General features: G+C 42.6%; 1 protein-coding gene across 6 annotated transcripts in view; it reads left to right on the forward strand.

The window, feature by feature from the left end:
• The first annotated feature begins 6,114 nt into the window (after positions 1-6,114).
• DGCR2 (DiGeorge syndrome critical region gene 2) overlaps positions 6,115-26,316 on the forward strand; it is a 48,038-nt gene continuing 27,836 nt past the window's right edge. For 2 of the 6 annotated variants that reach the window (XM_062590068.1, XM_062590069.1), the window contains exons 1-2: positions 6,116-6,435; positions 22,999-23,031. In XM_062590068.1, the coding sequence (XP_062446052.1) occupies positions 6,357-6,435; positions 22,999-23,031 (112 nt within the window). In that variant the 5' untranslated portion in view covers positions 6,116-6,356. Of the gene's footprint in view, positions 6,436-14,905; positions 14,992-22,998; positions 23,032-26,316 lie in introns of those variants that run through there. The other 4 variants (XM_062590071.1, XM_062590072.1, XM_062590075.1 and 1 more) reach the window with 3 other exon arrangements.

A 26,316-nucleotide genomic window follows, 5' to 3' on the forward strand; every position in this document is an offset into this window, starting at 1 on the left:
GCAGAACAGTAACAACAGAGTTTGGTGAGGTTAATCAGTAAGAACATAAAGGCCCAAGATCACCATGTGCTTTGAGCAAACCCCCAGGCGACTGCATGCAGTCCTGGCTTGAGCCCCAACAAAACCACAGAAGCACTTCCTGAGGGCAGGATGCTTTGCTTGACTTTCCCGAAGCCTCTAGTTCACTATGTACTGAACCCTCCTTCATTTTTAGGGCCAAGAGTGTCTCCTCGAGACAAAAGTAGCTCTCTTGCGGCCTGATGCTGAGGCATGTGTGGCCCAGGAGGGTTGGGACTGGGCAGGGGATGGCCAGGGTGCCATGGGCTGGCTTGACAGTTGGCTTTTGTTTGAGTTCCAGCAAAAGAACTTTGCACTGGCAATACGAAAACAGTGAAGATTTTTACTTCTCTGATTATTTAGCTCGGAAGGGAAGCTGTGGTTGGAAATATTTGAGAGGACTGTGGCATTTCTCTGCAATAATAAAGGAAATGGATCTGATTGCTCAGAGGGGAAGATGGGGAAATTACTGCTTCCTCATATTTGCATCTGTAGCCTCTTCATTACAAATCCCTATTCACAGTTACTGGGCTTTTCACAAGCCTGGGCCTCAGAGCAACCGGTCTACAAACATCAGTTCAAAAATAGGGCCCTTGACCTAGAATGAGAGCTAGCTTTGGATGTTCCCTGTTTGACCCCCTTGGCTCTGCTCCTCCTGGCATAGTCAGCACCTCCTGCCTCCAGTGAACCCAGGCACGCTCTGCTCAGCTCCTGGCTTATGCTGGGGAAAAAGGAGAACTTGGTGAATAATAACAGGAATTGTCATTGTGATACCCAACATGTGTTAGCCAAGGAGCTGCACGCACAAAGCTGAGCACCCAGTTGGCATGCAATGCTGGTGCCTGCCCCAGGCATGCTCCTGTCAGCACTAATTGCTTCATGAAGGGAATGACCAGGAGGGAGTTGGAGCAGGTCCTGGTGAAAAGTATGTTGTGCCAGGGAAGGCACGGCCGATGTCTTTCTTTTCACCCCCACCTCCATGTTGTCACCTCCAAGGGCCGAGAGCGTTCGACACCCCAAGTGTTTGGCTCCCTGGCATTTTAGAGCAATGTCAACGCTCAAGCATCTCTGTGCGCAAGACCTGCCCTTATCTCACCTCTGAGCTGCGAATGGCACTGAGGAACATGAACAGTGTGCTAGCCTGCTTGTGATCCTCTCTGGCCAGAAGCTGCTGGATGCACCTGGCCTTAAGGACGTCATCAGCTACCCCCGTCTTGAGTATTGCTAAACAGTCATCCCTACTACTACCAACCTCAGTTTTGCTTAAGAAAGGGAGAATACGCTTCCTCTCCCATGTGTTTACAGTAGTGCTTCCCTGCCCTGCTGCTTTGGTGATATTCTGATCTTCATGTGTGCAAGTCCCACTGATCCGGTGCCTCCCGGGCTCCTCAGCAAAGGCAAGCATTGGTCTCTGCTGGAGCTACTGCTTGCAGCAGTGAGATAGCCCATAGAAATAAGTGCTTCTTCCCCTTCACCTTGGTGCTTCTGTGTGACTTGGTAGGTTATTGACTGTTTACTCAAGCATGCTATATGATTTCTAGTGCCTGCTTCACATCAAACTGTAGTCTAAAACCATTTCTGTCCAGAGCTGGTGGGATGTTTTGGATACAGCACATGGAAAATAAGGTCTTTGCATTCTTGTGTAAAAGTCAGGGAGGGGCAGCGTGTGTTCTTTCTGCAAGCGGAGCACTCTTCTCGTGGGAGTTGCCCTAGGGCATTTATTTAGAGATCATCATCTACAGAGTAAGGCATGGGCCCCAGATATCATAGGCATAGGGGTCTGCATATGCAACAGATCTGCAAAAGGCCAGGCTGAGAATTGCATCTTCACTCCCATCCTGGTAGCATCGTGGAAAAAATGAAGTCAGACACTTTGATGTCCATGTCTTTGTCCCAGAGGATGTCCCACTTCAAGTCACTATGGACAATACCTGGATCATGATAGTATTTGACAGCATATGAGAACTAGTGAAGTTTCTTTTGCTCCAAATCTTAAGGTAACCCCTGTTGCTCTTGTTGAGCTCCACGCGTGTGCTTCTCAGTGATGATACTTTCCTGGCTATCTCGAACGTCTCATAAATCTTGGTGGCAGAGGAGTAGCTCCCACCTACCAATGTCTCAGGCTCCCTGAGGAGCAATCACTGCAGGAACTTTTCGGGCACTTTGTTTCTGTCAGCAGTTTCCACTGCCACAATGAACTTCAGCTGCTCCAAGTAGGCAGATTTAACTTTGGCAAAGGAGCTCTTCTGCGCGTTGCTGCCCATGACATAGCCTTTTTCTCCAAGCACAATGACGTGAGCAGGAACAGCAGGTGCCAAAGAAAGCCTGCAAAAATCTTGTACGCCCACCTGCAAGCCAGCAGCCTGCTCTTAGCTCCGGTTGGCTGGGTGTCACGCGGCCTGTGGCTGAGGTCAGGAGCTGTGTGGAACAGGAGGGCTGGGAAGATGCCAAGGAAGGCAGCGGTTGTTTCCTGCTGCTTGAGGTGCCGCCACGCAAGAAGGAGGTGCTGATGCTCCTTGGAGGATGCTGGTGATGGATATAGCAAAATCCATCTGGGCACGGCTGGTTGAGGAGGCTGGTGCAGCCCTGAGCTGTCGGAATTGGGGAAGGCGCTCAGCTGGCAGCCCTGCCGGAGGCCAAGAGCATGCTGTGGGCCTCAGGCCCTGGTGGAGCCCTACCAGACTATGGTCTGCAGCGATCGAGCTGCTGCAGCAGCACATCGCTTCATTGAACACTAATCCCAGAGGTGGTGGCACTGGCTTCCTTCCTTCGTTACTGGTGTGCTACGCAGAAACAGAAGGAGCAAAGGACATGGATATTTTTGTTTGCTTTACTAATATACAAAAAATCCTTTATTTTGTTAACATTTTTTAAAAAAGAAAACCTTTGCAGGCAGCTTCCCAGGTTTTGGCTTTGTTATTAATTCTGAGTTGAATTTTACTGAAAAGATGGAATTTCCTGCAGAATAAACTACCCATTTCCTGCCTACTCCCTGTGGCAACCACAAGGCAAACAGCGCGCACAGCCCCTCATGGAGCTTGTGGTCCAGCTGGATGCTCCGGCATTTCCCCAAATACCACGGCATCCTCTCAGACCGCCTGAGGAAATTCCAACTTAATCTGGGAAGTGGTTATTCAAGGTAGAATTGCCTTTTTATCCTTTCTAATCAAAACTCGGGCCTTTTTAAGAAGTACTGAAAGCTAAGGGACTTTTCCCAGCTCATGCACATGTGGAAGGCACCAGCCATCACCTTCGAGCTCCTCTAGTCCTCAGCTGAAGCTTGTGAGCAGACAGCTCTCCTGATTTTCCAGAAGCGTGCTTCTGCCTTCGCGCGCTGCGGCACGGCGCTGGGAAAGGCGGGCTCGCGCGGAGCTGGCGGGCAGGGCAGGCGCTGGCCCGCTCCATCTCTTCCCAGACTTGCTCCTTTCTAAGGAAGGGATGCAGGGGCTCTGGGGTAGTTTTCTCCTAAAAGCCTCAGGATCAACACCCTCTATTTTCCTACCCTCCTACTTCCTTTTAATTCAACTCTGAAGTCCTGTCCTGGGGAGGGCAACTGTGCTACTGCTGAATTAAACGTTGCCAGAGGAATGTCTCCGAAGCAGATGTCAACCAAGCCGTTTTCAAGAAGAGGAAAAGCTTTGCTATGTTTTGTGGGAACAGCAGAGCAGATCAATCTAGGAAATCTGGTGTTGGAAAAGGTGGGAAAGGCTGGAAAGTTTGCAGAGATTTATGAACTGACAGCTGGGAACCCAGCAGCGTCTCGGGTCTGGGCCTCAGACAATGCCTCTTCCTCGGGAGAGCAGCCTCGCGTGAGGAGATGGTTTATCGTTTCGTTCCGATTCCTCCTGGCCCGTGTGGCACAGACTTCTCCGAGCGGAGGAGCGGCCTCCGCGGCTGCTGCCAAGGCCCGGTGTGCCCCCGCGGGCGGCCGCTGCCGGGGCAGGAGCAGGCAGCGCCTGCCAGCCGCGGGTGATCTCTCCAGGCGGCGTGGGCTGTGCGCTCCGGGAGCCCGTCGCTCTGACGCGAGCGCAAGCACGCAAGCTGGCTGGAATCGCGGCTCCAGCTACCTCGGCGGCAAAAACTGCGAAGGGTCCCGAGGCGAGCGAGTGCTCCGGCTCATCCCCCGCACCGGAGAAGCGAACGCGAGTGACCGCGGACAGCAGAGCACAGCCTGCAGAGAGTGACCTCTCGAGAGATCACCCCCGTGGCTGCAGCCTGTGCTCTTAAGAAGCACGGCTTTGCTGCACTTTGAAAGGCGTAAGGCAGCAATTAACAGATGTAGCTCAATGGTATGGCATGGGGCATGCCAGAGGACAAGGACGGAGAGGAGGGGCCAGCACTCGGCTCAGTGGGGTGGCGCGAGGAGGGGCCATAGCAGAGAGGGGACAGGATGAAGTGTGGCAGGGCGAGATGCTCCCAGGGGGCTAAAAACAACGGCGGGCTTGTGGGGAGCGTGGCTCTCGGCGTGGGTGCTTCCCTTGCCCTGCGCCTGGGAGCGCTGCACCAGTATCAGGTCCTCTGCAGCCTTCGGAGTCATGCTGCTGCTGTTTTGCTGGAAACAACAACTGGCTAAATCACCTCGGAGATGACAATCTCTCTCCCCAGCGTTAGCGGGCTGCAGTCTGCAACGCGGCTTCAGGAAATGCTGCGGCGCTGAGGGATGGCAGCCTCCCTCCACAGAGGGTTTACTCACGTTGGCAGCTCTCTTCAGGGGCAACCACCACCCTGTTTGACGTGGAGCAACACCCAGGGTCAAATTCCTAAATGCGCCTGTCATTTGCAGGGCCATTAAAGATGATCTGAGCTGCACAAATAGCTTTATATATATATATATATATATATATATATATATATATATACACACACACACACACACATACATATGTATTTCCTCTCTGGATGGGCTTGAGAACCTGGAATGCAACTGTTTCCAGGAGGTATAAAAATGCCAGCCAGCTTTGTCATTGCTGTAATTATGAAAGCTATACGCACAGTGAAACTAATGCACTTATTGCAGAAATGTTGCAGTGCTGGACGCCGTTCTGTAGTGTCAGGGAGTTACCTGTGTGTGTCTTGCATACCTGAAAATCCCTGGAAAATCGGTGAAAGCCTATGAAAACCTGGTGTGTCCTATCCCTGCCTGGGTGCAACAGACAGTCTGGAGCAATTAGATAAAGTAGTTGAAGGATGGTCAACCTCAGAGACCAGTGACGAGCCAGCTTCTGCTAGGAAGCCCCGGTGTGCTTCTCCTCGGCGCAGCTCCGGCCGCCCCGAACGGGGGCACCGGGGACCCGGGGCCGGGGAGCCCGTGGTGGGGAAAGACCATCCTGCCGGGATGGAGGTGACCAAGAAGGACTATCCCGGGGCAGGCGAGGCTGCTGCCGTCCCAGCGGGCGCGGAGGTGTCCCATGGGGCAGGACCTTGCCGGAGGGGTGGAGGTGACTCGTCAGGGCCTTCCTGAAGGGAGGGCGGTGAGAGGAAAGGCCACCCCATCCGGGAGGGAGGCGACCCGCCGAGGCTGCCCCGTGGGGACAGAGGTGACTGGTCACGGCCATCTTGGCGGAGGCGGTGGTGGCGGGGCCGGGCCCTCCTGGTGGGCATGGACGGAACGGGGAACGACCGCCAGGGCTGCGGGCCGCGGCGCCCCGCGCGAGCTCTCCCCGCGCGCTGGCGCTGGCCACTCGAGGCCATCCCGGCGCGGGTGCAGGCGGCCGCCGGGGGCCGCCCCCGTGGCGGCGGGACCCACCGGCGGCGGCGGCGGCGCAGGAGCCCGCGGGCGCGGCGGGGCCGGGGCCGGGGCCGGGGCCGGGGCCTCCCGCGGGGCCGGCGGGGGGGGGGCGGGGGGCAGCCCGGGGCCCCCCCGCTGCGCGCGCGCGCCGCTGCCGGGGCGGGGCGTATGCAGATGAGGGCGCTCGGCCACGCCCCCGCCCGCGCCGCCGATTGGCCGAGCGCCCGCGCCGCGGGGCGGGGGGGGAGGGGGCGGGGCGGGGCGAGGCGGGGAAAGGCGGCGGGGAGGCGCGGCCGCCATCTTGTGCGTCGCCGGAGCCAGGCGAGCGGCCCGCAGCGTGGCGCCGCCCGACCTCCGCGCTGCCCCCGCGCTCCCCGCCGCAGCCAGGGCCGCTGGCTCCCGCCCGGGGGCGGCGGCGGACGCGGGGGGGGGAAAGCTCGGTGCGGACGGCGGCCCCCAGCCGGAGCGGCGGCGGCGGCGGCCCCTCCTCCTCCTCCCGCCTCTCCTCGCCCTGCGCTTCGCTCCCCGCGGGTTTGTGGCGCTGCGCCGGGGGAGGATGAACGGAGGATAAATGGTGCCCAAAGCGGACAGCGGCACCTTCCTCCTCCTCTTCCTCCTGGTGCTGAGCATCACCGAGCCGCTGCGGCCAGGTAGGGGCGGCGGGGGGCCGGGCCGGGCCGCGGCGCTGCCGGTGCTCCCCGGCGCGGAGCCCGCGGCGGCAGCCCGGGGGGCGGGGGGGGGCGGCTCCCCCCGCGCGATCCGCCGCGGGGCCGCGGCCGCTGGAGGCGTTTTGCCGGTTTGCCCGTGTCTGCGGCCCGGCGGCGGCGGCCCTGCCCGGGCCCACGCTCTGGTTTCGGGCGGCGGGAGCGTGGGGACCGATCGCCGGGGGACCCGAGCGCTCGGTGGGGTCTGAAAGGAGGGCGCGAGGCGAGAACGCGCCGTGCTCTGGGGCGCAGGCTGCCTCAGCGCCTGGGAGCTGGGTGAAGCGCAGTGCGTGTCTTGGTGGCTCAAAACTGGTTTCGCATTCACGTTCGGTTTAACTCCGTAAGCGGTCTGGAAGGCAGGAGTGTCTTCTGTCACCCCTTCGCTGTCCTTACAAAGGGTGACACTTAGCTGCATCTTCTGGGCAGAACTTCAGCCGCTGTGCTGGCTGATCTTCATCTTGGTAAACAAATTAAATGTGGGTTCAAATATGTCTGTTACAAATTTTGAGAACTTTTTTTTTTTTTTTTTTTTTTTTTTTTTTAAGACTTTGCTTTCAGAGGCATTTAACACAGCAGCCAAGAATTGTTAAGGAGGGGGCGTTTTTCTCGGTTGGGAAGGAGGGAAGGGCAAGCACCCAAAGCCCATAAGATAAGGAAGAAGCACCTGAAAAGTGAACCATGCTGCTGCATTTCCGTTGCTATTTATTAGTAGAGTTAGATATTTTTCCTACGTAAGTGTAGCCTGGATGGTAGCTGACAGACACAGTGCTGTTGATTAACTTTTGAGAAATGATTGGTGTTTGGTTGCAAACTACTACTTTTCTAAATACATCATGCAGTGGAGCTCTTTTTGGGGTGTTTGTCTTTCTTGGTGCCTGGTAGAACTGTCACATATCTTAGACTTCTTGCCAAAGATGATCAACAGCCGAAGCATGAGGCTACCTGGGCTGGACTTGCAGATTTGTGAGGTGTCCTGCCGAAGCATTCATAGTGAGTTTATTCCCAAGCAGTACTGACTCTTTTGTAAATTTGGAAGCAAGAATGGTGAAGTTCTTACTGTAACTTTGAAATGCCCTTATCCTTTCTGGTCAAAATAACTTTTATGACCCAAATTAATAAAACTAAGAGTATTAGCAGAGTGTTTAAGCAAGTTCCCGGTACAGCTAAGACACAATTGGGCCAGTGTAGGCTGTCTTATCTCAATAACTAAGATGTTGAAACTGCTGTGTGTGCGACTGGTTTCATTTTATCTTGTTTTTTTGGCAGTATTGGCAGTACAGTAAACATGGAGGTCATGTTACGTTTTTAAGTCGACAAAGAAAGAAACACTTGCTAACCTAGTAGTAGTACAGGTGGAGGCTTTCATGTTGGAGAAGGTGCTGTGTAAAACTGATTTCAGGAAACTTCCTTTATAGCCAGCACTGAGTGCTGCAGATAGCTGAATTGTTAGGTAAAAATATTCAGCACAGATTCATAGCTTTCTGCATACTGTCATAGGTTGTTAAATTTGACCCTGAACACTGGTATGGAAGTGACCATTTCAGTTTATTAGAAATCAGAAAAATGTATTTTCCATCTTGGGTCAGAACATTTATCCACCTGTCTAGCATGATATTAAATCTGTCAGAAGCAGATGCTTGATGGACAAAGACAAGTCCTTCACTGAGGTTTGTTCCTTTAAGGTGAATGAAATTTTCATTGTAGTTTGTCTGTTTTAGAGATTTCTGGTGCTGTAGCTGTAGTCCATGGTGAGAACTACATGAGGGAGCATCCTTGGAGATGAACCTTGACTCTCATCTCTTCAGGTTATACAACACTGGCTTTGTAACCTCTAGCATCAGGCTTCCTCTATGACAAATCCAGATCTGTTCTCTGAATCTTGCTATTACCTTAATGTGAAGCAGTCAAAATTGGATGTAGTAGTGCAGCTTGAATTTGATGCTGTTTGGGGAATTTCAGAATTTATTTCTGAAGATACTTATCCATCCTGTTTACTGTAAATGCTGATAGTATCTTTGAGCTGTCCATGGTGATGCCTTTTTCTTTCTTAGAAAAGAGCCTATGACCTTGCATCTTTTTGCCAGTGTTGTTCTCTTTAAACTTGCTTCATTTAACATCTTGAAGTTACCAGCTCAAATAAATCAGCCATTTAAATAGGATATGGGTGGGTCCTGAGACAGAAGGTGCAAGTAGGGAGAAGCTGATTCATGCAAGTACAAAGTATGCATAGAAGTGAAATTATCGCTTTGGTCAAAGATAATGGTAATGAAATCTTTCCTGTCTTCTTTAGGGAAGGGAGGGCAGAGGATTTGAGGATTTCCCTAGAAGAGTTAGAATAGTATTTGGATATAGAATATATTTTCCTAGTACTGTTTTTTTTTTGCTGCTTCTTTAAGCCTGTCTGCTGTAGTAACTGCCCTGTTGATGTAGAGAGGAGTTAGAATTATCAAATGAATGCTACAGAGTGATGTGAGATTTTATATACTTTGAGATGAATGTGTGGTCCTTCACAATTCAGTCCCAGCAAATCAGGCACCTCTTTGTACTTCCATGTTAATGTGATGCTAGCTTTTTACCCATGTTCTTGCTGTGCTGCTTAGATAAATAAAACCTTCTTTTAAGCCTCCTCAACTGTAGTATCCTTTCAGGCAAGCTGAAAGACAGTGATTTTATGTGGACCTAATTTTTCTGTATCTAGAGTGAAGGTTTTTAGTAAATAAGGAGAAATATTTTTTTTTTCTGATTTTTGTCTTGGTTACACAGGTCATTTTTATCCTTCTACCATCATTAACAGATTCAGGTATTTCCAACATGCTGTGGCATCATCACTAGCTTTAGAAACTTGTATTCCTGAAGTTACCATGGGCAGTTAGATTTCAGGAGCCTGTGAAATTTCAGTGGTAATTTTGTGTCTTTCAGGAGTTTCTGCTCTGTTTTTTTTCTTAGTCCGATTGCTTCCCTCTTTCCATTCCCTTTCTACCTATTTTGACCACAAACTGTTTATTTTGGCTACTGCCTGATTTCTGTGTTGTGTTTGGCTGTAATGCCCTGTTTAGAGGATTCTGTGTTTTTTTTTTTTTTTTTTTTTTTTTTTTTTCCCACTAGCATATTTCTCCTTAACTTGCATTATTAGTTGTATGTTTGGAAACTACTAATGTGAGTTAAAGCTGAATGTGTCAGACCTCTCCAGCTATATGTGTGTACAGTGGAAAAACTCAGTCAGTATATTTCCAGGGCAATTCAAAAAATTTCTTTCAGGTTATCTGACCAGCTGACTGAGAGCTGGTGTCTTTATGTAAAAAAATATTTTGGTGATGTATTAGGTGGTTCATGAATAGACTGTATTCATGCTAGATTGGAATCAGGCTGAGTTTCAGAACACTAATGCATTTCCATCAGATGTTTAAAGCCCATCAGAGATGTAAATTGTTATTAATTCAGTTTTGCAGCATTGTTTGCAAATATGTAAGAGGTTCTGTTTCTGTTAACATCCTATTACATAACTAAAAGGAAAAGATTTTGGTGTTTTTTTTTTTTAATGTAATATTAGTAACTTAACTGGAATGATTAAGACCACACATTTTAAAATGTTGCTTAGAGAATTGATTGGTATCATCATCGCTAAAGACAATAATGTGTGTTCATATTTCTTTAACAAGATACTGCTGCTTGCTAATGGAAAACTTTTAAACATGCTCAGGCTTTATATTAGGTTTTATAATAGTGTTTTAGTAGAGGCTTGTGAATGTAGGTCATTGGGTTTTCTTATTAAAGCATTTACCATGCAGCTAAAGGCCAGCTGAGTTCTCATTCTTGCAGCTTTTTTCTTTACTTCAAAGCTAGCTAGAGGAAGTACTTTTATTAGACAAGTTATGTTTTTAAAAATCTCGCACAATGAATCTAATCAGCAATGATTAGAAAGATTTGCCAATGCGAGCTATTTAATTACCCCCCCACCGCAACTTTAGCTTCAGGTTGCATGCTTAGTGTATGTGACTGAATGCTGTACTAGAACTTACCAAGTGGGGTGTTTTGGGTTGTACCAAATACACTTCATGTGCATTTAGATCACCAACTCTTTATTGCCAAAAGATACAAGTCTTAAACTTTAATTAGTCAAAAGTTTTAAGTCTTAAATGCAGAGCTGCTCAGAGCAGAAGACTAATAAAAAGGCATGATAAACATTGTTTCAAGGTGATCCACTTTTACAGTGTGACCGAATTTGTCTTTCGTTGAGTAGCAAAACTGTATTTAATTAAAATGAAGACCCAAATACATCAGTCATCAAATGTGACCTGGGCACAGCATTCCTCTGTTCTGAAGAGTTCATTGGTAAGCACTTGAAGTTCTCATTTTGCTCTTGGTTCACTGTGTCTATTTACCTTAGAGAGAAAGCTGGGATAGTAATACTTAGTTCCATGTCACTGCAGACTATAGTCCCTTTCTTTGTGTTAAACTGAATTTCTAAGGAAGGGCTTCTCGATTTGGGAAGCAGAACTGTTTTCTTGTATCACACCTTCTCTCTTGAGTTTTGCTAGTTGTGAACGTGCCTTGTCTTCCAATATTGCCACCCTCCACCCTATTTCTTCCTGTACCGTTCATTGTTGTTGTTTTTTTCCCTCCCACTGTTATATATTAGCAATTTTTTCTTGGTGTTTTCTTTAGATTTTGAAGTCATTTGAATGTTGGGGCATGAATTTTATCAGGTTGTGTTCTGCTGTTTACTGTTAACATGAAAGCAAGGTTGATGCAGTGAAAAATCTTCCCTGCAGCTGTTGCAAGTGTGGCAGAGGGGCAAAGCAGAAAGTACCAGACGTTACTAGCAGATCTGATAGTTTCTCACTGTTAGTTCCTGATATTAATTATAAAGCAAAACTTAGAAGCTGTAAGTGGATTTGCTATTAACTGTGACTGGAAAATAAAGGGTAAAAAAGGAGTTTGTAGTCAGAGGGCAGTTTCCATGCATTGCTCTGTTTCTGAGAAATAATAAAAAGGGAGTTTGAGGATTTACAAATGTGTGAGTTCTGTATCAGCAAGGTAGAGTGAGATGCAGAGCGACGTTAGGTCAGGAAGGCAGAAATGAGAGAGAAAGGAACGTTGCTGCAGCCTTTCTCTGTGGCATGAGAAGGATGTTGTTGGAGTTTCTCTTGGAAATTTCTCAGTAGTTAAGGGCAAAGGCAGATCTAATTTTAGGACAGAATTTTAGATGCTAAGTATCAAAGATGTAAAACTCCCCAGTGAGTGCCAAAAACACAACCAAGACTTGAATGAATTGTTCTGTCCCCTGGAATTAACTTTGTTAGGACTGTTTTTGATCTCAAATTATTTGATGTTAAATTGTTACTCAAGAGTAGTAACTACCTCTAGAGTCTCTTTGAGTAATGTCTACGTCTCTTGAGTTTATGTGGTAATTTCTTGCAACTTCTATAAAGTCTTGTTTATTTATATGCATCCTATAGAATTAACTTCTTTCGTGATTAGTAGAACTTCCTGTTTTGTTCACATGAATTGCACAATAATAAATTGTGCATATGCAGGATCTAATTTCTGTTATTTGGAATGCTGGTGAAACAATGTGGAAATAGTTCAGTGGCATCGCACTTCTGCAGATACTGTGCTATGAGGGAGGGATAGCGTTAATTTGTGTATTCAGCTTTGATTTTATGTTAGTATTGTAAAATGAAATAAACATATACAGAAGTTCTTGCATCAGTAGCCCCAATGAGGATGGCTTTGCGAAAGAAAAGAAAAAGATTGTAGCTAATGACAGATTTGATCAGAATGGCTCAGTCAGTCTTTGTCTACTCTAATCTAAAAGGCTAATTTGTGATGGAAGGAGACTTGTTAATCTTTTCTTTTACGTAGGCTGGTAGAAAATTATACCTAGAAGGGATACTAAGAGGTAAGGTAATTCATCTTCCTTTTCCAAAACAAACAAACAAACAAAATCTAGACCCGGACAATTCCGGAAGGATATTTTTCTAGCATATTTTTATGATTTCCAGTGAGAAAAAAATCTGAATTTGGAGTCTTCAAAGTCATTTGCTACCTGTTGCTTGATGCAGTTGCAGCTGATTATTGCTATCTAGATAGAGTATCTTGCACATGTCCCTTTTATGTTAGAGCTTTCCTTCTTAAAAAAAGTTTGCCAGTTTCCCAAGACCATTCTGATGCCAGGGCCCACCAGTTTTTAATCGCTGCTAAGTGTGGGTAGGTACCTGGCAGTACCAGTTCCTTCCTGTCCTTCCACTAGGCTGTTTACCACCCTGGAAAGGGTTTAGGTGCCATTAAAGGTGTTTATGTGACAGACTCCATTCTTTGCTTTGTAATTCTAGTGCTGATTTTGTAGAGACCTTACTGAGAGTAGAAGAGAAATTACAGTTCACTTGGCTAAGTCTCTGGTTAGCTGCAGAAGAACTGTAGCTTCTACAGTTGTAGGAAAGAGTTGCTTTAGAAACATGGGTTCAGGATTAACCTATGATCTGCATTTCCCAAGCTGTCAGGTCCTCTGGCATGTTATGGTTTCCTGTGAAACTTCTCATTTTATCTTTGTATTAAAGAGTCTGCTTGCTAATTCTGTGTTGGACAAATGGCATTTTAGGAGTTCCATATAACTAATACTATTAAGGAATGGTCTAGCTATTGTCAAACAGAGTTTGATACCTACCATTTAGGTTATTTAGAAACATAACTTTTCTTAAATTTAATGGAAAATGATCTTTGTTTTATTAAAGGTAGCTAAACAAAACAAATTTCAGTTTCCTAGTTAGTTAATTTTGGTTGACTAACCATTATATTTGGTTTCTACTGCATTTATTGACTAGCGTTTGACGGTCATCAGGCTTTGTGGATGGAAATGTCTGAAGCAGCTCTTGGTGAATGAAATTATCTGACTGTTTTACTACACTTACTGCAGTTCCTGCTCTTTTGTTACTGATCTCTCTTTTTCATAATTTCATTGTGTAACTTTTTCGTGTGTTGTTTTCTTTCATTTATATATCTATATCTCTATATCTATCTATATCTATCTGTCTATATATATAGTGTTTTTTTGTAGCTTTCCCGCCATGAAACACAACAAGATCTTTCTGAGAATGAAAGCTAGCAAAAAATCTGTGTTAAGTGGCATTTCTCTTAGAATGTAGAAGGCTGTTCTGCACAGGCTGTCACTTTGTTTTCTTAAGGGAGTTTAAGGTGTGACTTTGAAATGCTAAAGCCTCGATTGATTTGTGTTTTGACCCGCAAATCTGCATTACAGAGTGCCAGTACCACAGAAGTTGACATTTGAAGTGCATGAATAAAGGCCTTTAGATTTGTGTGGAAAGAGGGCACAGGCTCAGGGAGGTCAGCCTGAGTGTGCTTTCTCCAACCTCCCAGCTCAGCTCTGTGCTCAGCCATCTCTTTGGAAAAATAGACAGAGTTACATAAAGGTAGTGTTAAGTATTGTCTTTGAGTGTCTGAGATCTTTAAGTAAAACTGAATTAATGTTGCCCTTCAATATCTGTATTTATGGATTTACTTTGTGCTAATGTTATTTTAGCAGATGAAAAAAAGCTTTTTTTTCTTTTTTGCCTTTTTTTTTTTTTTTTTTTAACTTAAGTAACTATAAGAAAAAATGAATCATACTATTTCTGGCATCTGCTCAGTTTGAATTTGTGCATCAGCAGCATTTTCCCTTGTGTATGCCAAACTTCTAAAGCATGTTACAACTTTTTGGGATCTAGGGAAGGTCAAATCTGCATTTATGTTTTATCTGTGATAAATTTGTGAAATTACTTGGGTTACATTTGAATTGCTGTTTACTGACTAAAATACACAAACACAAATGTACTTTGGCATCTTTGAGATCTTAGAAAAATCCTAATGGAAAAGCATGCAAGAAAGAATTGGGGATTTTGCACTAGCAAGACCTAAGTGTGAAGTCTTAATTAGAAGCATTGCCCCTAAAGTCTGGTAGTAAATTGGAGAGAAATTGTCCAAGGATGCTCTGCTGTTTAAGTACTCATCAGTGACTTTGTATGCATAAGAGCTGAATGCAATTAGTATTTTTCTGTTGATTTGAAAGCTTAAAAATGGCAAAGGTGAGATTACATGGTATAGTACCTGACACTTGCATGATAGCGGCTGGTTAATGAGGTGAAGGGCACTGGCAGTACTTCAGCTATTAGAAGGTGCAGGGACTGATGAATCTATTCTTCAAGGCTTAATCAGCTTTTATAAATGTTGTCAACTTTTTGCTGACTTCTGACAAAACTATTAAAATTACAATTTTGATGTATGGACATTCTGTACAGATATTTGCTTTACTGTAGAATAAGAAAGCAGAGTATCTCGTACAATGTGGGCAAATGTAATAGTAACTAATATTGACCACATTCCTGTCGTGTTAGGCTTCATTGAAGCAGTGGAATGCTATTCAAAGCACGAGCCATTTGCTCCAGTACATGACAGCCATTGCACCAGCTACTTTGCAAAGGACAGAAGACGTTTTCAATATTCAAGGTCAGAATGTTTCTGTGTATCAAATTTTTCCTTTTAAGAGTTCTAGGTGCTTGCTCATCAAGTCTCGTAAGAGACGTTAAGAAAAAATGAAGCTGTAGCGAAGGCTTTTTTTAGTGTGACCTGTATTAAAGTAGTGCTCACGTACATATGCAGTTTCATGTCTTGTTAACGGTTAGATTTTTGTTTAAGACCACGATCATGTAAAAAGCTTCTTCAATGTTCCTTTGGTTTTAAAAGTAAGAAATAAGGTTAGGAGAAAATGATAAAAAAAATAAATAACAGGTAGGATTTTGTCACTTATTTCATTGACGTTAAAGACTTGCAATTCCTCATAGTTTAATTCAGGAAGATGTTGTAAATGCATGTTTAACCTTGAAATATGGATTTTCATTTAATTGTTTCATTGAATCATGCTCACATGATGAAAGTTTGATGGCGTGCATAAATACCACTGAATCCTGTACAAAAAAGGTTAATAGGATTTTAGTGTTTTTCTGTTTCTTTGCAAAATAGGAGCCTGTGTTGTCTTGTTGGAAGTAAATTGGATGACTGACTAATACTTCTGAAATCTGGCAATTCCTACTTCCAGTTTAATGGTCTCTACAAATTAGCCTTGATTGCTAGGACAGTTCTTGAATTGCTATTATCATGTTTCGTCTGAATATTCTTGCTTTATTTTCTTTATTTCAGAATTCAAGAGTTCATGTAATACTTTGTATTAAAATTTCCCATTGCTTTATGGAAAACTGTCTCATCTTTATAAAGTGTTAGTTACTTTCTAGCTATTTTTTTATTCCTACCCTTATTTAACATAGGAAATACAGTTTCTGTCACGAGTGATCTTTTTTAACTGGAAGCTGTGTTTCATGTAGGAAGGAATACTGTGCCTTAGCTTTTGTTTTGGAATAGCTATAGCTGGCTTGATAAGGGTGTGTGCTTTTCTGATCCTGAGGGTACAGTTGGTTGGAGGAGGAGAGGAGCTAACTGAATGTGCTTAGTTCAGTTTTGGGTAGGCAACTGTCAGGTAAAGTGGCTTAAGATAAAGAAGTATTTTCTGAATGACTTGTTTTGCTGCTTTTTCTAGATCTCTTTTTAAAGGTATTTTGACCAGCAGCTTTGGGGGGAAAAGCTGTCAAAATTTGAAGAAAAAAATAACGGTTCTGTTTAAATGCTTCTGATTACCAGACTGGTCCTTCTAGGGTTGCTGACACCACAGTGTGGTTTTGAACGTCCCAGAGGTGACTCTGAAATTTGCTGGAGTTCGAATCAGTGAAGGGCCAATCCCTGATGCCTTCTGGGGGGAAAGAGGCACAGATAACACTGCCAAACTTACGGAAACAGAGCTGAGAACTGGGTACTTTTTTCCATGTTCGGCATGTTTATTCAGAGAGACCCCAGCTTCTGTGCAGATCTGAAAATCAGCAGGAGTATGTGTGTGTTAATACAAGCTTTCAGAGTGTTTAGATGCAAAGTAGTATGATCTGCCATAAAAGCTGTTTTTAGAAAAAGGTGAAGCTTTGGGATGGGGATTGGGAATGGCACTAAGAAGTAGCCAGGTGAGGGTACCAAAATAGTCCCGTCAGTTTAAAATATGCTATGTATTCAGGATAATCAGTCTGCTCTGACATGGATATTTGAATTTTAAAGGGGAAAGTGCTGTTCTTGATGGTATTTTTTCCTGGACAGAATTGGTAACTTGCTGAATATTTCAGTATTGATGTCTTCCTTCATGGGCTTTTTTTTTCTTATTACTGCATTTGTTGGGAGAATGAACACATTGTGCGAATGTGTTTAAACTCTGCGAAGAACAGTGCTGTTGTCTTAACGTGCTATTAATTGCAGTTTGATTTTAACAATTTGAAACATCAGCTGTCACCTCTCTTTTTACTAAATACTTTCAGATCCTTTTAGAGAAACTTGCTTGTGAGGTGAAAATCCAGGCTGTTCCCTGAGCAGTGAGGTTTCATGAAGCCTGGATTCCAGGGGGCTTGTGGTCTGTGTCCCCTGTGCTACAGTAGCCTTGCCTGACACTGCTGCTGTAGCGGCGCTTGCATTCCTGCCATCCTCTGTCAGCCTGTACGTAATACGTCCTCTGACATGAAGAGCCTGGGAGAACTGCTGTATCTTGTAAGAGTCTGCGGTCCCCCAGCTCGCCACTTCCCTTCCCTGCCAGCTGAGAAGTGACACTGCTCTGTGATAGCGTGATGGACAGATGTGCCGTCTGTCTAGCTACTGTTAAACGGTGCAAAGCAAGCGGGGTTTTCCTGCCTTCTGAAGTTCAAGGCAGTCATCATTTCCTTCCCTTATGCTGTCTCCAGGCTTTCTAAAACTTGTATGAACACCATATCTTTCTGGTCTTGACTTCTTTCTTAAGCTAGCTCGAAACTGGTTAGTGAGTTAAATTGTGAGAGAGAATCAGCAGTTTTACTGAGTCGCTTGCCGATCAGACATTCTTTAGGGAGGAGATCAAAAATTCAGTGTTGCACAGGTTTAGATCACTTGTCACTGTTGTACTAAACCGAAGTCCCATCTAAGGCTTTACAAAAACATCTGAAGTCATGAACAAGATTGTTACAGTAGAAATACAGGCCTTAATTCTGAGCCATCGTAAAGGGGTTTAGAGTACCTGTTGTTTTGGTTCAAAAGTCTAATACATTGCTTGCACTGAGTGTTCCTTTGTGCCAGTGCTGTATTTTGCTTTTCCTATTTGCATATTTACCTATTGCAATGTAATAATTTATTAGGAAAAAAAGAGGCAAGCATGTTTCCTGGTTTGTTTCTTCACTAGTATGAAAATAAAACATTCTTTAGACTGTAGTATTAAATTGCATAATTCACAATACTCTTTCTGCTTAGTTTCAGTAGCAAGTTTTGTTCTGCTCTTTGGTTTTAGTGGTACCGGGGAGCTGGGAAATAAATTCTTCTTTTTTTTCAGTTTGAGGTATAAGTGTCCACATTCATAAAGCACAAAGTCTGTATTTTCTAAGTCCTAGGAAATCGTAGTCAGGGTTCCCATTCAAGAAGCTCTGATGTTGTTGCTTTGGCTGCATGCCAGGTCTGTTGCACTGCTTTACAGTGTGTGTGTTTGGGGGGGGGGGGAATGTGTGTGAGTGTGTGTGTGTGTGTGTCTTTTTTTTTTTCCCCCTCCCCTTCTCTCTCCCTACTGGAATTGAATCTATGCTCCAAACAAAGAGCAGACAATGAATTGGAGTGAATGACACTTGTGAGCAAGGAGAAACTGGGTCAATTCCAAGCTCAGGCAGTGTGTATGTATAATTTCTGTGAGAGGGGATGGAGGAGGGAAGTAGCCTGCTAATGTTCCTTAACATAATGTAAAATCTTTTGATGGATTTTGAGATCATCTAGCATAACTTCCAATGACAAAACACTACTGATGAGCAATACAGAATGCTCTTTAGAGTTCTTTGTGAAGGATTTGTATTCTTATGCTGGAGTACTCTGATAGTTTTAATTATTTCATGAAACCATGCTGAGGTCACGTAGAAAATTCAGATGCCTATAAGACGTATTATTATTTTTGGAGCTTAGTTGTTTCTAGTAAATGGTATTGTAGCTTCAGAATCTAATTTTGAGGAGATGGAATTAAATTTGAGGATATGGTAGTGGTTGCGTCCTAGTAAGACTTTTGATTTATTGGACTCTGTGCTGTATACAATTGTGCTTCAGTCTCCTGAACACACCTAGGCTGTGTAACTTGTTTGGGTTAGTCATGACCTAAGAACTGTGTTAAAGCACATTTTCAACAACATGGATGAACTGCTGAGCATTGTATCTTTCTGCGGAACTGAACATGAAAATGGAGTACTCTGTTCTCCTATAGCGTTTTAATTTGAAGGACGGAAAATACAAGGAACTATATTGAGCAACTTGCAGTAATACGGCTTCATTTATGGAATGGATAATTATCTGATGGTGACTTGTGAGTTCTTACCAGCTGTTCTCTGAAAATAAGGTAGTATTATCATAGCCTACTTTTTTGGCTGTGACCTTGTTAGAAAGTAACTTACTCTCGTTGTTGCACTGAATGCAGCTGTGGAAGTGAGCAGTAAGGATAAATTCAAAGAAATGTAGTGGAAATAGGATTCATACGGTGAGGTAAAGAAACTTGCTGTGGGATGAGTGGGTAGTGAAAATTTGTAGACCTGTAGCTGAGAAGAGTATCACTGAAGCATGGCTTCACTTCTTTGGAGAGCAGTTTTGGGATTGCTGGTGCTCTGTACCTCAGCAACAAGTTGAAAATAAGCAAACCTTTTCAGAGACCATGTTAGAAAATCGTCCAGTGCTGTATGTAATTTTGTTACTCTGTCATTAAAAGCCCTCTCCATTTCAGCAAGTGACTCCTGACCACCACGAGCAGCCGAGTGAGGCAGTGCTGCTGATGCGCTCTTTGCGTCGGGGTTGGTTGGCGGTCGGTTCTGCACGAGATGCAGTACCTGCTCTAGGGAACTTCAGCTGCGGACTTGAGAGAATTACGACTTAAGAAAAGTGGGTTGCAAGTGCAGTGGACTATAGTTTAAGGACAGTTTTCTCAAATTACTAATGAGGATTTAAATAAAGAAAACCATTGTAGTATTGCTGTGTTGGAACTATTAAGAATATTTTTAAAGCTTCTATTGCTTCAGTGAATACCAGTCTAGGGAGCTATTGCTTATGTTATACTTCTTAAGCATAAATATTAGATAAGGAGGTGTATGTTTTTGTAGTGATGGTGGTCAGAATTTTCTAATGTCTGTGATGTTTGTTTGCAGGCATTTATTTACTAAACACTGTTGCTGACTGAAATCTCCAGGGGATAAGTACTAAGAGAGTTAGGCTGCTTACTGAGGATGCTAGGATCTGTTTGTGCTCAGGAGTTTTGCCTGGGTCAGAATATATAAAAACAGTGATTAAGAAAAAAATTAAAATTTTAATAGATTTATCCTTAAATCTATTAAAATGTGAAATGATACCTTACTGAAGACCTGTATCAACATGTTACTTTAAATATGTAAGTTTACCATTATAAAATACAAGACCGACCTGTTGGACAAGTTTTTTTTTTAAAAAAAAATTGTGAATAAGAAGAGTTACTGGCCTAAGCTCTTGTAGTTAGTTTTTTCTTAATGCTTAATCAGCTTTTGATAGCAATAATTGCCTCTTCAAATGTGAACAGAATATTATGTTATAGATTGATTCATCTAGCTTGGTACCATGAGTAACTTTTTGGTTGAGAAACAGGAATTGTTTTTGTCTTATTTTTTTTTCCTTCGATCTAAGATTATGCCAGAGGATCTACTAGATCTAGTCTTGAGTAATATGTCCAAAATAAGTGAAATATATATGAGGTACATGTAAAACTACCATTGTTCGTTAAAAATTTGAAGCATATGGTTTTCTACTTAAGCTTATCTTTTTTAATACATGCATTTCAATTAAGCTTTATAATTGAGATAACATTGAATGCTAGTTTTGTGCATTTTCAATTTCCATACAAATGAAGCTCAGCAGACAAGAATAAACAACTAACATAAAAAGAGCAAGCAGCATTGCTTAGCATTAAAAAATGTGAAATAGATTCAAATCTACATTCAGCCATAAAAACTTTAAAACGTTACTTGCATCTGTAGTCTTAGCTGCCAAAAGAATATCTTGATATATCAGACTTTGCCAACTGATGATTCTCTTAATAAAGAGAAATTATCTCATTACAACCAGAAGAACCCAAACCTTCCTGATCAGTGATCTCCTTCCTGATCACTTGATTTAATCTTTCTGTTACAGTATTCTCCTGGATTGAGGCCTGTATGTCTTTTAAAGCAAATACTGCTTTAGTCTAGACCTCTAGCTCTGCAGCTATACTGGTTCATGTGTTTACCCACTTCTGAAACAGTGAAGTGATAGAGCATTGAATTTGTGTACTGCTAGTGGTGCATGTATCGGAAGTAGGAATGCATGATTTGGAAGTCGTGGAAGCCTTGTCTTTCACTGAAATGCTTCTGCTTTAAAAGAGATTTGACATTAAGGTTTTTATTCTTATTTATTTATTTATTTATTGTTAACCTGGATGCCGTGGATGCTAAACTTTAGTCTCTTGGAAATGTGAAGTTGAATTTTAGATTTTGAAAACTTCATGTTCACCTAATGTTTTACAGGAGATATTTATACATACCTGAGAAAAGGCCTCAGACAAGGCCTCTGGCATTTCTATTTGGAATTTGGAGTGAATTCCTTTTATATCTCACTTTTGAATTGAGAGGGGATAAATAGCTTGTAAAGACTGTTTCAAAGCATTCTCATTCACCTACTAGTTCGTCTTCTGAGAGGTGTTTTGATAAGTAAACAGTGCTTGTAGACTGGAAAGGTGCTTCTTCAGATCCATGGACACTTGGCTCCTGTAGCTCCATAGAGCAGTTTAGAGCCTGATGTTTATTGTCAGTCCCCCTTTGAACTATTTCTGCCCCCGGCTGCTTCTCTTAGCTCCGTATTGTTGTGAGCTGGTACGGCTCTTTGTGGGTTAGGTCTGTGATTTTGGTCAGCAATTAAGATGCTGCTTCTGGCATTCAGATAAAGATTTCATCCTGTTCACAGGGCTGAAATTAGCTATTCTGCCGCTAAGAAGATGTGTAATCCCAGTGTATCAAAAAATATCTTCTATTAGAGCTAACTTTTAAAAAAGAAATGAAGTGTATCTGACAGTTGCTTCATCTGCAAACAACTGTTATGAGGGTCTGAATCCGCATTCGTTGATACTAGATCCACACAGTTGTGTTTCTGCTAAATTAGTTGGAGCATGTAATCTTGCTGGTTGCAGGAGGACAAACTAGCTGATTTCGCTTAGAATTAATATGGACAGACAGTATCTGGTTTGATCTGAAGCTTGCTGTTTCAAAGCTAACTCGTCAAATTCATCCGGAAAATACTGAACTAGCGAGATGAACTTACATTAAATCAACACTGTCTCATGTGACTATGACAGTCTTGATCTGACATTGGAAACCCTAGAATGAAATTTACTATATTTGGTGAAAAGTAGTTTCAGATACTAGATATAGGACCTTTTCCTTTCTTTCAAATAAAAAAAATCTTTTCAGTTCCTAAGGCATAGTTATCCCTGTGTCCGTTTACCTGAAAAAGGGAACAGTGAGTAAGAAATTGGTCCCGGTTTAAAAGAAAGCAGGGAACTTCGTTGTCCAAATGCAAAGTCTCTAAAAGTCTTGAACTGAACCTGAAAATACAGGTAGCAGTTTCTGTAACAGCCAGAGCAGTGTGTATTGATCAACTTCAAGTTTGTATCTGCTGCAGGAAAGCTGCATGTGACTTTTCAGTGTTCAGGCTTGTTCAGGCTTTCTTTTAGAAGGAAGACATTCTCAATTAGACAGAAAAATCAAATGATTAATGCTCAGAGGGCTTCCTGAATCAGTTTATAATGGAGAAAAGATGTTTGTTTTATGAAACCTCTGAAGCTGTACTGGAAATTAAGATTAAATAGTGGTGTGTGTGTGGTATTTTTTACATTATATTATGTACCTTTGCTATGAAGTCCTTCCTGGAATTCATGAGCTGTGGCTAACACTTGTTGTAAACACCTGTTTTGAATACTTAGCAGAGAACCTGGTGATTAATGTGTGTACCTCCCCCTGCCAAAATTGAGCTCTGTGTTGAAATGTGAGATGACTTCTGTTAAACACCTGGCATTCAATGTGTAATTGTGAAGATTTTTTTAAGAATAAAAGCATTCTGTAAAAACTGTAAACAACCTTGAAGAAAGTGTAGATTTTTTTTTCCCTGAACAAAACGTGTATTTTTGTATTAGTCAAAAATCTGATCTATTTTATGTCATTGATTAATGTGGGAAGATAATATTTGGCAGCTGAAGTAGATAAGTAGATGGAAACTTCCTGTTTATATGACACTGTTTAAATTTATTTATAACCTTGCCTTTTACTTCTGGTGTTTGATTAAGTTTCCAACTGTTTTGTAAGTTTTCTTTTAAATTTCAAATTACAGGTCCACGACTAGCTTTGGCAAGACTTCTTTCAGGTGAGTGTCTCATGTGGACGGATTACATTATCTGATAATATGTCCCAGCAGATTGGTACTGGATTTCTTGGCCTTCAGTTGACAGTAAATTTAATATCTGCTTATGTGTTATGCTGATAAAAAGTCTGAATCTGTATTGCTATTTTTCTTCTTTTATATATCCTGAAGTAATTCTTTGTTTCTTGCTCCTTTTGGCCACTTTGCAGTTCTTAATGAACTGTTGATTGTCCAGAGAATACACCATTGATATTTCTGGAAGAGAAGTGCTCATTCAAGTAGTGTGTTGGTAAACTGAGAAGTTGCCTAGATTTTAATGAAGAAATATAGTCTTGTGGTGAACGCGTGGAACATGGAGTCAGGACAAGTGATTAATACTATTGGGCTGATTTTGTATGTAGCCTGTGGCAAGGTATTTAAATTTTAATTTTATTTTTTCTGTATTTTAGCCATTTGCAAGAGGGTGGAGTGCTTGGCAAGATTTTCAAGGGTGAACATTTTAGAAGTGATTTGAGACTGCAAAGTGGAGGGACTATAATGACATCTCACTGCTTTAGGTGTTTTCACATTCTCAGACACCTGAACTTTGTGATCTTTTGTAAATTTGAACTACAAACAGTACAAAAACTATGGTGGTTGCTATTTCCAGTGTTCTACTTTCTTCCTTGCCCGACTGCAAATGCCAAATAAATTTAAGAGCTCTAAAATGTGATTTTTGTCTACTAAATCTTGTGCTATAACACAGAAAAGGCTGTATTTGATCCTTAAAATAAACCTTTCTTGTGAGAATCTGTAATGTCAGTCATAATGCTGCTTATGTAATTCATCACGTTTTACATGAACACTGGAAGTGGTTGTGCTTTTAATTGGACATCTAAATCTTTTAACTTATAGCCAGCTGCTGACCATTAGTGAGCGTTGTGTATGCACTTCTACTGCAACTGCTGCTTTACTGTAGGTGAATTTGGGGGATTACATAGTCTAACAATATCAAAAGTACAGAATACTTCTGCTTTAACAGCTGGTGGAAAATGCACTTTTTAACGCTGCTTTGGGTTTTTTTTTTTTTGTTGTCGTTGTTTTGGAGCAGGAAGAGACAGAGGAGATGATAGTTTAAAATGCTTTTCTTCCCCTTTGCTTCCTGCTGTCGGTTGGTAGAACAGCGTGGGCCAAGGATACGTGGCTTTGGGTGCGGACAGTGACAGTGCCATCTCCGGCACGTTGTTCCGGAGCCCTGGGAGCCCTGTGCGAGCCGGTTTTGCGTGGCGGGTGCGCGGCGGGCGCTGGCCGTGGTGCTGAGCTGGTGCGGCCCTTCCCCGAGAGGGCTGGCGAGAAAGTGTCCGCTGTCAGCGGTGAGGCTTTGGGGAAGAACCGGTCTTAAATTAAACCGGCAAGCTGGTCGCTAGTTTGTCTAGGGCTGAACTCCGTTTGGTGAGTGAAAGTGCGAGGGGGGTGGTGAGGCTTTTTCAAGTGATTGCGTATTTGTCTTGGTGCTAAACCGCAATTGGCAGCAAGTAGAAACCACTAAACAATGAGGGTGAAACTCTTCCAGAAACCCCACGATGAATTAAGTAGTTCAGCAATAGATGGAGATGCTGGCTCCGGGTTAAGATCATACAGTGGAAGCGTTGCCAGCAAGACTTCCTGTACTGAGATTTTCATTTTGCAGTATTTCTTTCGGTGATGCCTTTTTTTTTCTCTCTGTGGTAAAATTACACAGCACTTCTATTTTTCATTCTGAAATAACTAATTCATCAGACATAGCGGAGTTTCCATTGGGAGAAAATACTTGGTTATTCTGAGTTATTCTGAGAGGTGTTTTAGTAAAAATGTTTTGTATTTTTTTCATGTATGCACATTCTTCATAGAGGAGTGTCTGCAATACAGGAAGTAATGACACTGATATGTAACTGCTATTTAAAATTTTTCTAATATTAGTATGGGCTTATCCTTTTATTTGAGCCAATGAGTATGTAATTGTACATAACATAGTAATAGCATGTACTGAACTGTAGAAAGACCAAAAATATTCTTTACAGTTTTTTCCATGTTTAATGTCTTATAGGGCTGCAGAATAGCTTTCTTCACAGGTTGCATGTGTGACTTCCATTAAAACCAAGCAATAAAAAAATCAAGAGTTTATTTGAAGTGTTGAACTTTGAGCTGAATTTTGCCCTGTGTGCAACCAGGTATAATGGGAACCTGTAGCTGGGCAGAGCATAGTCTTTCAGATGTTCAGTATCTACCACACCCTTCAGTATAACTTCCATACCTGAAATAGCAATAATAAAACTTTAAGAAACCTTATATTTCATGCTGAGATTACATTAAAATAGTAAAATGAACTCCAGTAATTTATTGTAGAGGTGATGCTTTTCTGTGAACTTAAAATTTGAATAGTTTGAATTTCAGGTTGAGTTGTATTTCCTTTAACTTATTTTTTTCTTTAGTTTTGTCTCTTGCTACATTGGACAAATGAAGCTTAACCTTTTATTTTCCTAGTTGCAAACTTTTTTCTCCTCCCCCCCACCTTAGGCTAAATGAGATTATTTAGTTCTTGTTCTCAAAATGAGTTTCTTGCATTATGACCTAAACTGTTAAGATTTCTCTATTTTCACTGTGCTTGTTCATTGTTAGCTATATATGGACTAAGAAAAACTCTGTAAGTGGGTTAGAACACTTGTCTAGCTGCAGCTTATGTTGTTGTCAGTAGTAGTCTAGCAGGTTTGAGTTCCTAGCTGTTTTGTGACCTAATGTTTATTCTAGGTAGGTGGTGTGTTAAAAGAATATACCCACTTTTATTTTTTCTAGAAGAGCAGTTCTATATTCTGAAGAGAAACTTGCACGATTAATTTTGTTTTGATGTAGGAATGTATTTGAAGGACCTGGGTTTTGGTCTACTACCAAATTAGAAAGCCATTAATGGTAAATTCTGCGAATTAGTAGTGTTTGTCATTTGGGAATGGATTATGGCTGATTTTACCCTGTCTGTTCAAAGCATGGTAATGGTGCCGAACACTTAAACATAACTTCTGTCTTGATTTGCTTTTAGTTAAACATGTATTTCAACAGTTACAAGTTAAAACATTTTCTTTTAAGTTGTAAACTGTGAATGAGAGAGTACATACCTCTATTTTAAATTTTATTTTAGAGATTTTTTTTCCTAGAATATAAAAAAGCAAAACGGTTACCTGAGTCTTTCAAAATCAGATATATTTTACCGTAGAAAAATTAAGGTTTTTTTTTGTTTTTTTGTTTTTGTTTTGTTTTGTTTTAAAGAAAGAAAAT

The sequence above is a fragment of the Rhea pennata genome, chromosome 17 (assembly GCF_028389875.1).
Source record: "Rhea pennata isolate bPtePen1 chromosome 17, bPtePen1.pri, whole genome shotgun sequence".
In the NCBI taxonomy this organism is placed as follows: domain Eukaryota; kingdom Metazoa; phylum Chordata; class Aves; order Rheiformes; family Rheidae; genus Rhea; species Rhea pennata.